Raw genomic sequence first — 13,676 nt, 5'->3', positions numbered from 1 at the left:
GACTCCAGGTGAGTGGCCGTGGGGTCCTTCTCCCTCTGATCTCAGTTCTTTCATATCTAAGAAGAGAATTTTGGATATATGATTTTAAAAATATTTTCTAGCTCTGAAATGTGTTTCTATGCTGTGTTTAGTCACAGCTTGAGGAATCCATGGCAAATCCACTTCTGCCACACTCCTTATCTGCCCTCCTGGCCTGGCCCCTGCTCCCTCGTGGAGCCCACCGCCCCCACTCCCTGGCCACACTGCCCTTTGTCCCCAGACAGGCCAAGCCTGCTCCCACATTAGGGCCTTTTCATCTGGCCTCTCTTTTCCTGGGATGATTACATCTTGGCTCCCGTGCCACCCACCTTCCTCCCCTGACAGACCTTTCCCAGCCACCCAAGCAGATCACCCTCTTCCCACTGTCACTCTTATCAAGCCACTGATTTTGTGTTCTTTGTGATCTGAAATGTCTTTGTCTGTTGGCTGTCTCCCCAACTAGAACAAATACTTCTTGAGTTTCTGTTGTCAGGCACTTTTTCACACACTGGGGAAATAGCAGTGAAGTAACTCATGCAGTCTCTTACAGTCTAGAGTCTGGTGGACAGAACCAATCAAGAAAAACAGCAGTGACTCCACACACACACACACACACACACACAGATACAGATAGACAGGCAGACACACACACAGATACACAGAGGCACAGATATACGTCTGGTAATCTGACAGTGATAAGGGTGCATGTACACAAAGACACACACACAAGCACACACATGCAAACACACACACACACACATGTCTGGTTGTCTGTCAGTGAAAAGGGCTATGAAGAAAACCAGATCTGGTCATAGGACAAAGTGCAACTGGGTTACTAATTTACTCTTTTAGTCAGGGTGGTCACTTCTGAGGAGCTGCCTTTTCAGGAGAGACCTGCACCAGGTGAGGGAGAGACCCCCACCTGCAGACACCTGCGGAAGAATTTTCTTGCCAAAGGAAAATCTCACATTCGGGTGTTTAGTCCACATGTAATTTATATTAGTGTGTGGTGTGAGGCAGGGATCCACGTATTTTATGGTTTCCGTGGTGATCACCAGTTTTCCTGATGGTGGGGTCTGCCCTCCCTGTGGACTGTGTGCCCACCCTGGCCCCTCTGTAAACCCCCCACCCTCAGCTTCCAGATCCCCCTCATTCCCATTGGTGTGTTTCTCCCTGTGTAAAACCTCACATCTTCATTCCCGTCACTTTACAGTTACTCTTGGTGTCTAGTATTGCAGGCTTTCCTACATAATCTTCAAAATCATCTTATTCTTGGCCTGTTGCTCTAGACTCAGGTTTTCAAGTTTCATGAGAAAACCCCTGTTGAGATTCTGAATGGAGTTGCATTGCAGTCACAGATTAATTTGGGGTGAGCGGATCCCTTTATGATACCAGTCACTTCCCCCTGGTGAGGCTGGTCTCCATTTCTCCACTAATTTACTTTTCTTTAACATCTGTCAAGAAAACATCAAATTTTTTTTTTCATAAAGGTAGCTTTTGTAGTACAAGATTATTTTGTTATAATGGCAATTGAAGGTGATTATTGATGTTTATTTCAGCTAAAGATAAGTCTGAGAAAATATTTGCACTAGCCTTTGTGAAGCTGATGAGATACGATGGGACCACACTAAGAGATGGAGAGCATGACCTCATCGTCTATAAGGTATGCTGTTTTATTGGTACAACATCGCTGAATATTGCTTTCTTCAGTCCTTTCTGGGTTCCCTGACCTGAGCTGACATTTTCCCATCTTTGTGAAAAAGCTGCTCTCTGGCTACATTTATTTATGTAAATGAACATTGCAGATGACCAGACCTTTTGCTCTCCCTAATGAGAGATGATGATATGATATACCATATCAGGCACTGTATAGAAATGCTCTGCAAACATTAATTAATCCACGAGAATGAGGGAAATTACTGAAATGAGTTGTTTTGTGCCATAGAAGAAGCAATCCTTGGGACAGTTAAAAGATTAAGGTTAATGAAGGATGGAAAACATTGCACATGGCTGTGTTTGAATCATATTTGACATATTGCATCATTAAACCCATAGGCCGAAGCAAAGAAGCTGGAAGACGCCGCCACGTACTTGAGCCTGCCCTCGACAAAGGCGGAGTTAGAGGAGAAGGGGCACTCGGCCACGGGCAGGAGCATGCAGAGTCTTGGAAGCTGTACCATCAGCAAAGACTCCTTCCAGATTTCCACGCTGGTGTGCTCCACCAAGCTTACTCAGAATGGTGAGTTGGGGCAGAGAGAGAGAGACACATGGCCACGCCGGGAGGTCCTCTCCCCCAACCCCACCTTCTTCGTGCTCCTTGATGAGCAGAGGCGTCTCCAGTGGGTGCATGAACGTTGCCTGTGAGTCATTCCCTATGTCCCTTGGGAAAGGCCTGTGTGGATATCACTGGGCTAGGACATGGGGGTGGCATCCATCATGCTTTAAAATGCACACTTCCATTTTGGTATAGGGATTAAACTTAAAGGGAGATAAAGGATTGGTTTACTTTTTTGAGAGCTTTTTGGCCAAAGGCAGGTAGTGTGGCATAAAGGAAAAAGCCCAAGATTTGGAGTCAGACCAAAGTCCTTGAGGCCTAGCTTTGGGAGAACTTTGGGAATGACCTTAAATAGAGATGTCACCTCTCTCGACTCCATTCTCTGTGTCTGTAGATGTGGAAATAAGTCCCATTGTTTTACTTTCCAAGGCTGCTCAATGCAATACCATGAAATGGTTCAGCTTAAGCAATGGAATTTATTTGCTTACAGTTTTGAAGCATTATCAAGGCAATGCTTTCCTCCAGAGACTGGCTGCTGGTGATCCTTGGCTCCTCTGTCACATGGCAAGGCACCTGGTGGCATCAGCTGCTCTCTCCATTCTCTTCTGGGTTTCCTTGATTTCAGCTTCCTTCTTCTGTGGCTCGCGCTCTCTCTCTGTATTCGTTCTGTTTATAAAGACTCCTGTAAGAGGATTAAGTCCCATCCTAAATGGGGTGGGTCACACCTCAACAGAAGTCACCTCATCCAAAGGTCCAAAGCTCCTACCTACCTTGGCTCCACACGCCCAGGAATGGACTAGCTTTAAGAACATGCTTTTCTGGGGTACATCCAGCTTCAAACCACCACACCCACCTGAAGGGGTTGGTGAGGTCGCAGTGGACTATGGGGTGCAGGGTCCCCACCCTTCCCGCATCTCTCCTTCTCGCACCTACTGGCTGAGATAATTGCCAGACATCTTTATTTTTAAAAATTGGTTTCATTGACATTCTTGAGTCCCCTTCACGATGAAAGAAGGCCCCCTGCTGAGTCACGCGCACTGATGTGCAGTCCTGCGGTGGCAGATTTCTCTCAGGCTGTCACCCAGCATCCCCGTTCTGGGCTGTGCGGACGACTCTGAGCTCCTTCTCCACCATCGGCAGCCTCCCCAGCCACACGCTTGCCCTCCACGGTCCTTCTCTTTCAGAGCACTCCACTGTTGCTGCTGTCACTCCATCTGGAAGAGGCAGAGACTTCAGTGCTCATACCCTACGTTTAAAAATTCCATCCCCCAAACGTTACTGTGTCACAGCGGAGCACAGTGATTTTATGCTCTCTTGAAACTCAGCTTGAAAATGCAGTTTTTTCCTGATATGGATTTTGATTACTAATGCCCTTTATGATCATAAATTGTGTTCCTGGGGGGGGTGGTGTGCAAATCATGGTGGCAGACCGCTTAGATTTGCTGGAAGGTTGGTCATTGTTTGGGCTCTAAGAATACAAACCCAGGATAAAAGTAAACCCATCATTTGGAAATCACAAAATTGTAGAGGAAAGTGCACAGAGCTGAGTGGGAGCCCTGAGGGTTTGGACAGGTCATGCCGGTGTCAGATGCTTGGAAAGCTTTCTGCACTCACTCCGGCTGCTCCGTGGCTCTGGGCTGCTTTTCCACAGCTTGTCTCCTGAGTAGACTCCCTGGCTTGCAGGGAATAAGTCACTCAAACACTTTAAGTGGATACTTTTCTCTAATGTTTCCATCATCATCATGTTTGTCTAAAGCATTTTAAGAGGGGTCCTAAGCGTGTGGTTGTTCTGTAATCTTGTGAGCACGTGAAAACCCCTCACTGGTATCTTAGTCTACAAGGGCCACGGTAATAAAGTACAACAGACTAGTTGACCTAAATGACAGAAATTTATTGTCTTAAGGTTCTGGAGGCTCAAAGTCCAAAATTAAGATGTGGGCAGGGCCATCTCGCTTTGTCTTGAATGGAGAAGCTGTTCCATGCCTCTTCCTGGCTTCCGCTGCTTGGCTGGCAAGTCACAGCAACCTAGGCTTGTGGCTTAGCTCAACATCCGCTTCTGCCACGTGGCCATCTCTTTTTCTCTTTGTCCAAATGTCCTCCCCTTATAAGGACACCAGCCCTTTGGTCCAAGGCCTGCCCTATCCAGTTTGGCCTCATCTTAATCATATCTTCAAAGATGCCGTTGACAAATAAGTTCACCTACACAGGACCAGGGGCTGGGATTTGACCATGTCTTTTTTGGGAGGGACGACTCAACCCCTAACACTGGGGAGCTGGGTTCGGTGAAGCACTGTTTGGGTGGGGAATGGACTGTGCGTTTGTGAGCTTAGTGCCCAGGGAGTGAGTGTTCAACAGGAAGGTCACCTGTCGGGGGTTGGGCCATGGAGAGGATGTCCTCGTATGCCAAATGTCACTCTCTGGATGTGGCCCCGAGAGTCCTGCTAGCGGGAGAGACTGCAGCCCCCAGGGCCTCCTTGAACCCAAGGCATTGGTGGGCTCTCCAGGTGGGTCACCACCCCGTTTACCTGGCCCTGTACCTTTTCCATGGGTTCCAGACCGATGAGAGCTGGCGTGTATTGCCGTTCTCACTGTGCAGGCAGCCGCTGACCTGTACATGGGTCATGGTCCACAAGCAGGTCTGGAAGTTGTCATTTGGCACTGACTACAGGTGGGTTGGGAGACCCATCCACAAAATCCCTCTTAACCCTCATGCCACCATGGAAGAGGACCTGGACCAGGAAGCTGTATCCCTCTCCCAGGGGTCTGTGGCTGATCCCTCCTCTCACCTGCAGGAGTCTCACCAGGTGCAGGTAGTCCCCTCCCTGTTACTGGGGAGAGCACCCTATGTCTCAGCAGCAGCTGTTGCTGGGCAACCAGGAAATCCCCAGTTGTAATGCGGCTTAGCAGGAGTAGAGGGGGGAGTCTTTTGGCTTTCGCCCTGCAGCAATCAACAACTCCTCTTTTCAGGGTGATGGTGTGTCGGGTGTTTCCAAGAGGGGGTGGCCCCAACTGCCATTGAGGTACCAGGTCCCAGATTCTCATTTGAGTCATTTTTCTGAAACTGAATTATTACTGCCAAATTCTGTTACTTAGGGAAACATGGTGGGTAAATTATTCATCAAGGTTTGTATTAAGCATCTCTGTTCTCAGCATTATGCTGGATGCTATGGGGAATATAAAAAGAATTTTAAGTTGTGCTTCCTCTCCTCACTTAGCTTACTACATAGTTAGAAGTCATGAAAGAAAGAATAATATGGGTGAGATGTCAGTGACTCAATAGGACATGAGGGGCAGAGGAATGGAGCCCAGTTTGCCTTTGGTAGCCAGGAGGGGGCTTGGTAAGCTCTGATTTCTCAAAACAAGCTCCCCCCTCCTCAAAGGTGTTCTATTACTAATTTGCCCAGTTGCATCTTTCCTCAAATTATAGTACAGGGGTAAGTTTCAGTCTCAGTCATGTCTAAAGTGCCACCAATTTTGAATGAATGGGATCCAGATGATTAATTGGTAACTCTCCTGGGGTGGAAATCACCCTTAGCTCAGGAACAGGAGTGAGTGTGGCAGCCTGTAGTCTTTCTCACTGCTTCCCTTTTGGTTAGTGTTCTGGTTTGCTAATGCTGCCATTTTGAAAAACACCAGAAATGGATTGGCTTTTATGGGGGGGTTTATTTGGTTATACAGTTATGGTCTTAAGGCCACAAAAGTGTCCAATCTAAGGCATCAACAATAGGGTACTATCACAGAAGATCTGCAAAACCTGTTAGCTGGATAGGCACGTGGCTGACATCTGCTGATCCCAGGTTGTGTTCCAGCTCTTCTCTCAGCTCCTGGGCATTCTTCAAAATGTTGCTCTTGGGGCATTTTGTCCTCTCTTAGCTTCTCCAGAGTAAACTCTGGGCTAGTATCTACAAAGTGACAGCAAGTCTGCTTTCAATGGCCATCTCCAAAATGTCTCTCTCAGCTGCAGCCCCCCCTCCAAAGTGTCACTCTCAGTTGCTGTTATATAGTGCTCTAATAACTAATCAAAGCCCATGCTGAATGGGTGGGGCCACACCTCCATGGAAATTATCTAATCAGAGTAATCACCTACAGTTGGGTGGGTCATATCTCCATGGAAAGAACCTAATCCAAAGGTTCCAACCTAATCAACACTAATATGACTGACCACACAAGATTGCATCAAAGAACATGGCATTTTAGGGGACATAATACATCCAAACTGGCACTATTAGAAATCAAAATGTGCCATCTTCTGCAACGAAAAGGTAAATTTCTCAATCCTGTTTCATCTCTCTGCGTTACTGCTAGTGTTAGTACTTTCTGCAGGCCTTGTGCTTTGTGGTTCCCACACGTTGTGTCATTTCATTCTTGCTTCAACTCTGAATTTGGAAAACATGAGAAAACTGAGGTGAAGTTACTTGCTCCAGGCTGTATAGTTGTTGGGTGATCCAGTTGGTATTTAAGCCTCTTGGGCCTGCTGCTTTATGCATGCCACAATGCTCTGGTACGCTGCTCCTTTTCATCTTCTTTTAACTCTTCCCTTTTTCTGCAACACTTGGGAGGAGCATCAAATGAATGAACATGGTGCTCATTGGATGGATGCCTTTTGTGTGGTTTGAACCTTCAGTTATAATGTACTTCTCCTATTCACTGAAAGTTTCCCTATAGCCAAAATTGCATTTTTCTTTTCAGTATTAACTGAGTTTTTCTTTCACAGACAATTACTGTAGCCAAAGTTGGTTCCTGATGAGCATAAACAGCAAATTACATGCAGTTTGCTAATTGAGTTTTTTTCAAGTACCGGGATATTAAGATAACTGAAAGGGAAAATTGTGTGGGCATATTTTCTTTCATAGAGATGCTTTGGATTCTATCTTTTTATCTTATCTTGTTTCCTTAAAAAGCAAATCAGTTTTGGAGCCTTAAAAACCAAAACATTCAGTCTATAACTTTTCTATTAACAAACAGATGCAGCCATAAGGGCCATGTGTGGCCCGCCCAGCCCAGGCCCCGGGGGGAGGGCAGGAAGCTTGGTCCAGAACTGGCGTGAGTTGTCCAGGCCATTGCAGCTGTGAGGACTGTCCCCTGGCAGAAACATCACCTTGCAGTGCAAGAATTTGAATTTGTGTTATTTTATATTTCACAAAGAGCCTTGTTCTGAAACAGGAAAAACCAATTTGGTAGGAAATGCCAAGGCACCCTCTGGGTGAGCATGCTGCTTCCATGCTTGTTGCTGCTCCGAAGCTACAGATTGCAAAGGCCCGTCCTTCTTGGGCAGGCTCCTGAATGCATTGCTAAAGCTGCTGCATGGAAATCATCTCATGGTGAATGTTGTTGGAAGGAAAGAATTCAACCCTACTAGGTTTTAAGTATGTTTGCTGTGAAGTAATAGAATATTTAGATGCCAGACCTTTCAAAGTGGGGTTGATTTTTCTGTTCAAAAATTATAGAAAGTCGCTCAGGTGATGCATGGATGAGAGAGACAAAGTTGTTGCTGGGAAGAATTGATTTTCTTTTTCTGCTTTCAGTGGATCTTCTGGGGCTTTTGAAGTGGCGTTCCAACACCAACCTGCTGCAGCAGAACTTGAGGCAATTGATGAAAGTTGATGGAGGCGAAGTGGTCAAGGTAACACGAATCCCAGAGGGTGGGGTCTTTAATTTTTGTTCCTCTGTGTAAATTAACAGAGGTAGGCAATGCCTCCAAAGGTAGTGTAGGATTCTGGTTATGATCCCTGGGACAAACATTTTCTTTAAGATACTGACGTACCAGGTATTAGGAGGGCAGCCTGGCTTGACTATGGGAAGAATGGGCTTTGGAATCAACCCGGTCTTGGCTTCCCTCTTCCAACAGGTCCTAGCTATGGAATCAACATGGGTTCTATGTCTTCTTTAAGACTAACTTTCCCTAGCTGTAAAATGAAAAGAGTAACAGTGCCCTCTTTGTAGGATGGTTGTAAGGGTAAATGAGATAGGATAGCTTGTTTGTTGCACATGGCGGGCGCTCAGTGAGTGAGGACTTATTTACCATGATAACTTTCATTATCTTTCCATCATCATCATCACTGGTCTTGGCTCAGTACCCACCGAAGTCCTGTGTACATGCCTTGGAGAGGTATGGTTGCAAGATCCCAGGCCATCCTTGCCATGCAACCTGTACTCATTTCTCAGCCTCCCATGTGTCAGGCTCTGCAGAAATGTTAGGTTCTCATTCCTCCCAGCCTTGAAGTCTTTATCTGTAAGAGATGGCCTCCGACTGGCATGATCTGAGATTACGCTCAAGTTTTCTAATTTAGTACATTTCTGATATTTCCTTCAGGATTAAGGGCTTCTTACCTGTCAGATACCATTTAATTTGTGTCAATGACATTGCCTTGTAAATAAGGAAATGTGGTTTTAGCTTGCTCCTTTCTGGCCGGTGGCTGATAAGCTGGTCCCTGCCATGTGGTGTGTCCCACATGTGGCCCCACTGTCACGTCTGACCCCGGCTGCCTCTGTTCTTAACCTTTGTGAGTGGTGCTTGCAGAACAGACTATCTTATGTCTGTAAAAATAAATTACTTTAAATGGCCTTAATTAACCAGCAATGTGGTTAACTTCAATATTAATTAATTCAGTTGCGCCACTTCCTAAATTCACTGTATAACTGTTCAGACATATACTCGATAATCTTAAAATTCTCATCATCTTTTTACATCGTTGTCTTCCAGCCAGTGGTTTAGACAGTGTTAATTGCATTGTAAACTTCTCGGGGTTCCATAAATTCCCTAATTCAGATTGAAACTGGGTGAAAAAGTGAACCAACTTTGCAAGACCCACAGTGAAACTGAGTCCTCCTTCATTTTTATGTCCCTGTTTTATTATCAGGAATTAGTTGTATTTCTGTTGATCTGCTGTCACTGACCAGGAAAAATCTAGAATCATCTTGCTTTGTGGTATTTCTCCATTTTCTTGTTCTGATATATCGTTCGATCCTATCACTTAACTTGGAAACGGTTTCCCATTTCTCCCTCTCCTTCCTGCACACCCGCAGGACTGGATGACAGCCTCTTCCCCAGTTTGCCTGACTTTGTTCTTTCCCTTCGCTGGTGTAGCCTGTATGTCTTGCCTGCTTTTTTAAAGACATGAATTGACTTGTCCGCTGCCGCACAGACTGTTAACGGCAAGCCAGGGATTCCCACTGATAGCATGTGGGTTATCAGTTTGATCCCATTTTTTCCAGGTCTCTCTGTATATATGTTTATAACTGGGAGATGACATTGCTTTATAGATTGAGAAAGGTACTTACATATTTAATAAAAGACCTACTTTCCCAACATGATGAAAAAGGATAACAGTGCTTTTGGTTGTCCAGTGGATGGTCTTAGAAGGAGGGTGGGACGTCCAAAGAAGCACCATCAGGGCCAGGCTTAGAGGCCTCCAGGATGCCCGTCTGCACCACTGCGGCTCTCAGGCCAAATAATGAGACTACAGCTCTCTGCAGTTATGTTTCTGTGCTGCCCACCGTGTCATTTGTCTCGGTGGGACGAGCTGGACTTCAGGGACTTTGCAGGAACTGCGGCGAGCCAGGGCTTGGCACCTGGTGAGCCTGTTGGCAAGAATGTTCAGCTGTTAACAGATGGCATCATGTTTTGACCTTTGCAAGGATTTTACAACCTAAAAATGACGGAAAATCATACTAAAGTAACAAGGCGGTGCAGGCTCAAATAATTACTTGAGTTGATTAATAAGCTCCTGATGTCCAGACCTGAGTGCCTCTTGTTTGGGATGGCTTCATTCCCCTGCAGTTTGTTTGTGACACTGTCTGGGGTTAAATAGGTGTAGGGTGGCAAAGTGGAATTTGAAGAGGATTTTATGCCTTCTTGGGTCCCTTACTAGGTTGGGAAGGTGTCCTCCCTCTTGAGGGACATCTATGAGAGGCTTTGGGCTTGCTTTACAAGGTGAGGCAGGGGGCAGGCAGTGTGGTGAGCACTGGTTTGGGAGCAGATTTCTGAGGCTTGGTTCTGTAATCTGGGGTTTGGGATCCTCTGTGAGGACTGGAAGGTCCTTGGGGTGCTGTATATAAGTGGATCAGTTTATAATAAGCTGATTGAGCCATCCCTTAGGAGTCCAGGCTATGCAAATACCCACCCTATCTCTCCAAACAGAAACTCTACCTCTTGGGTATCACTTCCCATTTCCCCTTCTCCCAAGCCCCAAGCAACCACCAGTCTACTGTCCCTGTAGATTTGCCTTTTCTGGGCATGCAATTGGAATCATATAATATGTGGCCTTTTGTGTCTGTAGTCTTTCATTTAGCATCATGTTATCAAAACTCATCATTATCATTGTAAATATCATTGTAATATGTATTAATACTTCATTCCTTTTGATGGCTGAATAATATTCCATTGTCTAGTATCCCACCTATTCTTGAACTCCTCCACCAACAGGGAACTCATTACTTCCAATATAGTATTGTTCAGTCCATCTCACATTTCCTTTAGGGGAGGATGGGAGGGGAGATTCAAAGCCAGCTGCAAGTGTGACACACCTTTGAAGTCTCCTATTTTCTTTTTTCTTAAGTAAATTCATGACATTTTCTCATTCTATGCTGCAATATGTCTTGGTAAGTTTTAGTAGACCTTAAAGTAATTTCTAAATTACTGTTGAATAAAGTAGGTGTTCCTTGGTGCATGGCTGTGTACCCGAGATGCAGAACCACGCATCTCTTCCATCTCTGGATGTTTTGGGAGGTAGAATGTTCTTGACTGTACACAGCTGGCATCTGTTGCTACTTGGCTTCTGCCCACTCTCTATTCAGTTCTGCACTTGGAGTCACAGAATGAGCCAGATCCAGTCTTCCCAGAGTTGCTGTCCACACTGATGGGCTTGGGGAGAGGGTTGGAAAGGTCCTGCTGGGAGCGGGCCGTCGGTTATCTCCACTGCTGCTAACCCCCTACTTGGCTCAGGGTGCCGTATCTTTGTTCTGAATCCATCACTCATCCTAAATTCCTGCCCTGTGGATTCTTTGGCTGAAAAAAATCCCTCAAGTAGATAGCTTCATAGGTAACATTTGGGAAAAGATGGATATTTGGGGTATTGCCAAATAGGGTCATTTTTCCATCCGGGGGGAAAGCTGGGGTGAATTACTGTGTGCTGGCCTCTCGTGTCTCCACAGTTCCTTCAGGATACCTTGGATGCCCTCTTCAACATCATGATGGAGAACTCCGAGAGCGAGACTTTTGACACGCTGGTGTTTGACGCTCTGGTAGGGAGCCTTCTCTTTCCATCTGCTCTGAGAGTAAATGCTCTTTCCTGCTGCAGCCGAGGGTCGGGCTCCATCGCCATAACCTCGAAAGCATTTTCAGTGGTAAATCCAATCAAAGTAGATGAATCAAGAGGTAGAAAGTTTCAGTTAATGTAAAGTTCCACTTAGGAAAATGTAATTTCCATGGAAAGAAGGGGGAGCTAGCCAATAAATTTACGTCTGAGAATGCCAGAGTCCGTTTATTCACAGGGAGGTAAAACTGATGCAGATGAAGACTCCAAGATGGCTCACATTATGTTGCTAATGAAAATATTGATTGACTTGACAGGTGTTTATCATTGGACTAATTGCTGATAGAAAATTTCAGCATTTTAATCCTGTTTTGGAAACCTACATCAAGAAACACTTTAGCGCCACACTGGCCTACACGTAAGTTCCTTTTTGTTGTTTTAAAAACAAAGTTTTTTTTTCTTATGTTTGCTCTTGAGTCTTTTCATATGGTTCTGCTCATGACTGCCCATTTCCCCCGTCAAAACTCTGAATTTATGGGCATAATTTTTATTCTTGTTTCCGTCTTAACAGTTTTAGAAATCTTGTTAAAGGAGATATGAGATAAATTATCATAACACCCCAGAACAAATTTTGTTCCCTCCACACTTTCCATTTATCTTTGAAATTTTTAGTTTATATTCAATGAAATTGATATATGAATGCGGAGTGCCTGCCAACAAGCATTTGATGATTGAATAAATGGATGTGTGCCTGTTTTGAGGTTATTGGCTGTTTCGTATGAATAAAAGTCAGTTTTGTACTTTTCTGAATAAAAGTCAGTTTTGTACTTTTCAATCTCTCTCCTTGCTCTTTAAACAGTGGCTTCTTTTTTGCATCACAGGCTGTGGTAAACGGGGAATCTTAACTGCTCACCCAGCAGCTCTCAACGTGTCCCCACAACCCCTCACCCCAAACACACTCCAGGGATCTAGTAAAACCCCAGAGGGGGGTGTGTGATGGCTGAGTCAGTGTGGCTCCTTGTCATGTTTTTAAGAGCACAGCCCTGCAGCCAGTCTGCTTGGGTTTGAATGACAGCTCTGTCACTTAAAAGCTCTATGATCTTGAGCAAGTTACTTGACATTGCTGGGCTTCAGCCAAAAAAAGGGCATAATCATGGGGTTGTATGAGAATTTAGATGTTATTCCATGTCAAGTGCTTGCAGTAATCCCTTACATTTAGAAAACACTGTGCAAATGTTGGCTTTCATTATTATTCTAATTATTATGATGATTTTACTCTCTCATGGTGGGTTTTGGCAATTACTCAAACTTCTTATTGTGTGAGTTGCAATGAAAAAGAAATATTAAAATAATTTCTTAATACTATTCCATTTGTAATCATTAGAAATATATCTTTAGTGTCGGTAAATTGAGCTCCATCAGTGTCTTTAGCATACTTAGGTCAAAACCTGTTTTCCTGCCTGTGTGCTGGCATGAACTCAAGGTCAGAGGATTTGGCTTTCTGACTCCAACTCTTGTTGTAACCCATTCCTGTCCCTGGATTCTTGGGTGTCTGCCTTGCGTGCGTATTTATTGCAAGGCAGTGGGTGGAGCCCCTAAGAAGACAGAGTGCTGCTTAGTCCTCAAGCATGCAGAACAAATTGTGACAAGTACTTTGTGCTTGCTTGATAGTAAATGTTTGTCTACCTTGTTTGGTTCACCCAAGCCAATACTAGATGGAAATGCCCACCGATTGGCACCTCTGATCGCTCCTTGCAGACCTTGGGGAGGGTGGATCAAGTCATGCAGTTTCACTCTAGCAACCAAAATATAACCCATTCAGAGTTACGGAACCGACTTTGAGACTGCTACTAATGTAAAATGACCTCTGAGTGTGCTCACTTTTAAAGTTCTACTTTATTGAAACCTGGCTCACAGCTCTTCTCAGATTAGAGATCATACTTGAATTTCAGAAAATTCGAATAATTAATTATCTTCAGCTTACCACACTGCGGTACATGTCCCTGTGCTGGCATCAGCCTTAGCATGTCACTTGGAGAAAGAGTGCGTGCATGTATTCTCATAAGTGGTAAAATGAAAACAGGTTTGTTTGTTTGTTTTTTTCGCAAGTTACTCAATGGGAAAAACAA

General features: G+C 44.9%; 1 protein-coding gene across 2 annotated transcripts in view; it reads left to right on the top strand.

Moving 5' to 3' along the window:
• The window catches only part of DOCK1 (dedicator of cytokinesis 1), a 546,722-nt gene that overhangs the window by 120,864 nt on the left and 412,182 nt on the right, over positions 1-13,676 (top strand). For both annotated transcript variants that reach the window (XM_037804943.1, XM_037804942.1), the window contains exons 17-21: positions 1,578-1,681; positions 2,074-2,257; positions 7,819-7,916; positions 11,447-11,536; positions 11,865-11,965. In XM_037804943.1, coding sequence (XP_037660871.1) covers positions 1,578-1,681; positions 2,074-2,257; positions 7,819-7,916; positions 11,447-11,536; positions 11,865-11,965 — 577 coding nt within the window. The remainder of the gene's footprint in view (positions 1-1,577; positions 1,682-2,073; positions 2,258-7,818; positions 7,917-11,446; positions 11,537-11,864; positions 11,966-13,676) is intronic.

Source organism: Choloepus didactylus, chromosome 15, assembly GCF_015220235.1.
Source record: "Choloepus didactylus isolate mChoDid1 chromosome 15, mChoDid1.pri, whole genome shotgun sequence".
Classification (NCBI taxonomy): Eukaryota; Metazoa; Chordata; class Mammalia; order Pilosa; family Megalonychidae; genus Choloepus; species Choloepus didactylus.
This window is presented reverse-complemented; position numbering and strand designations above follow the sequence as displayed.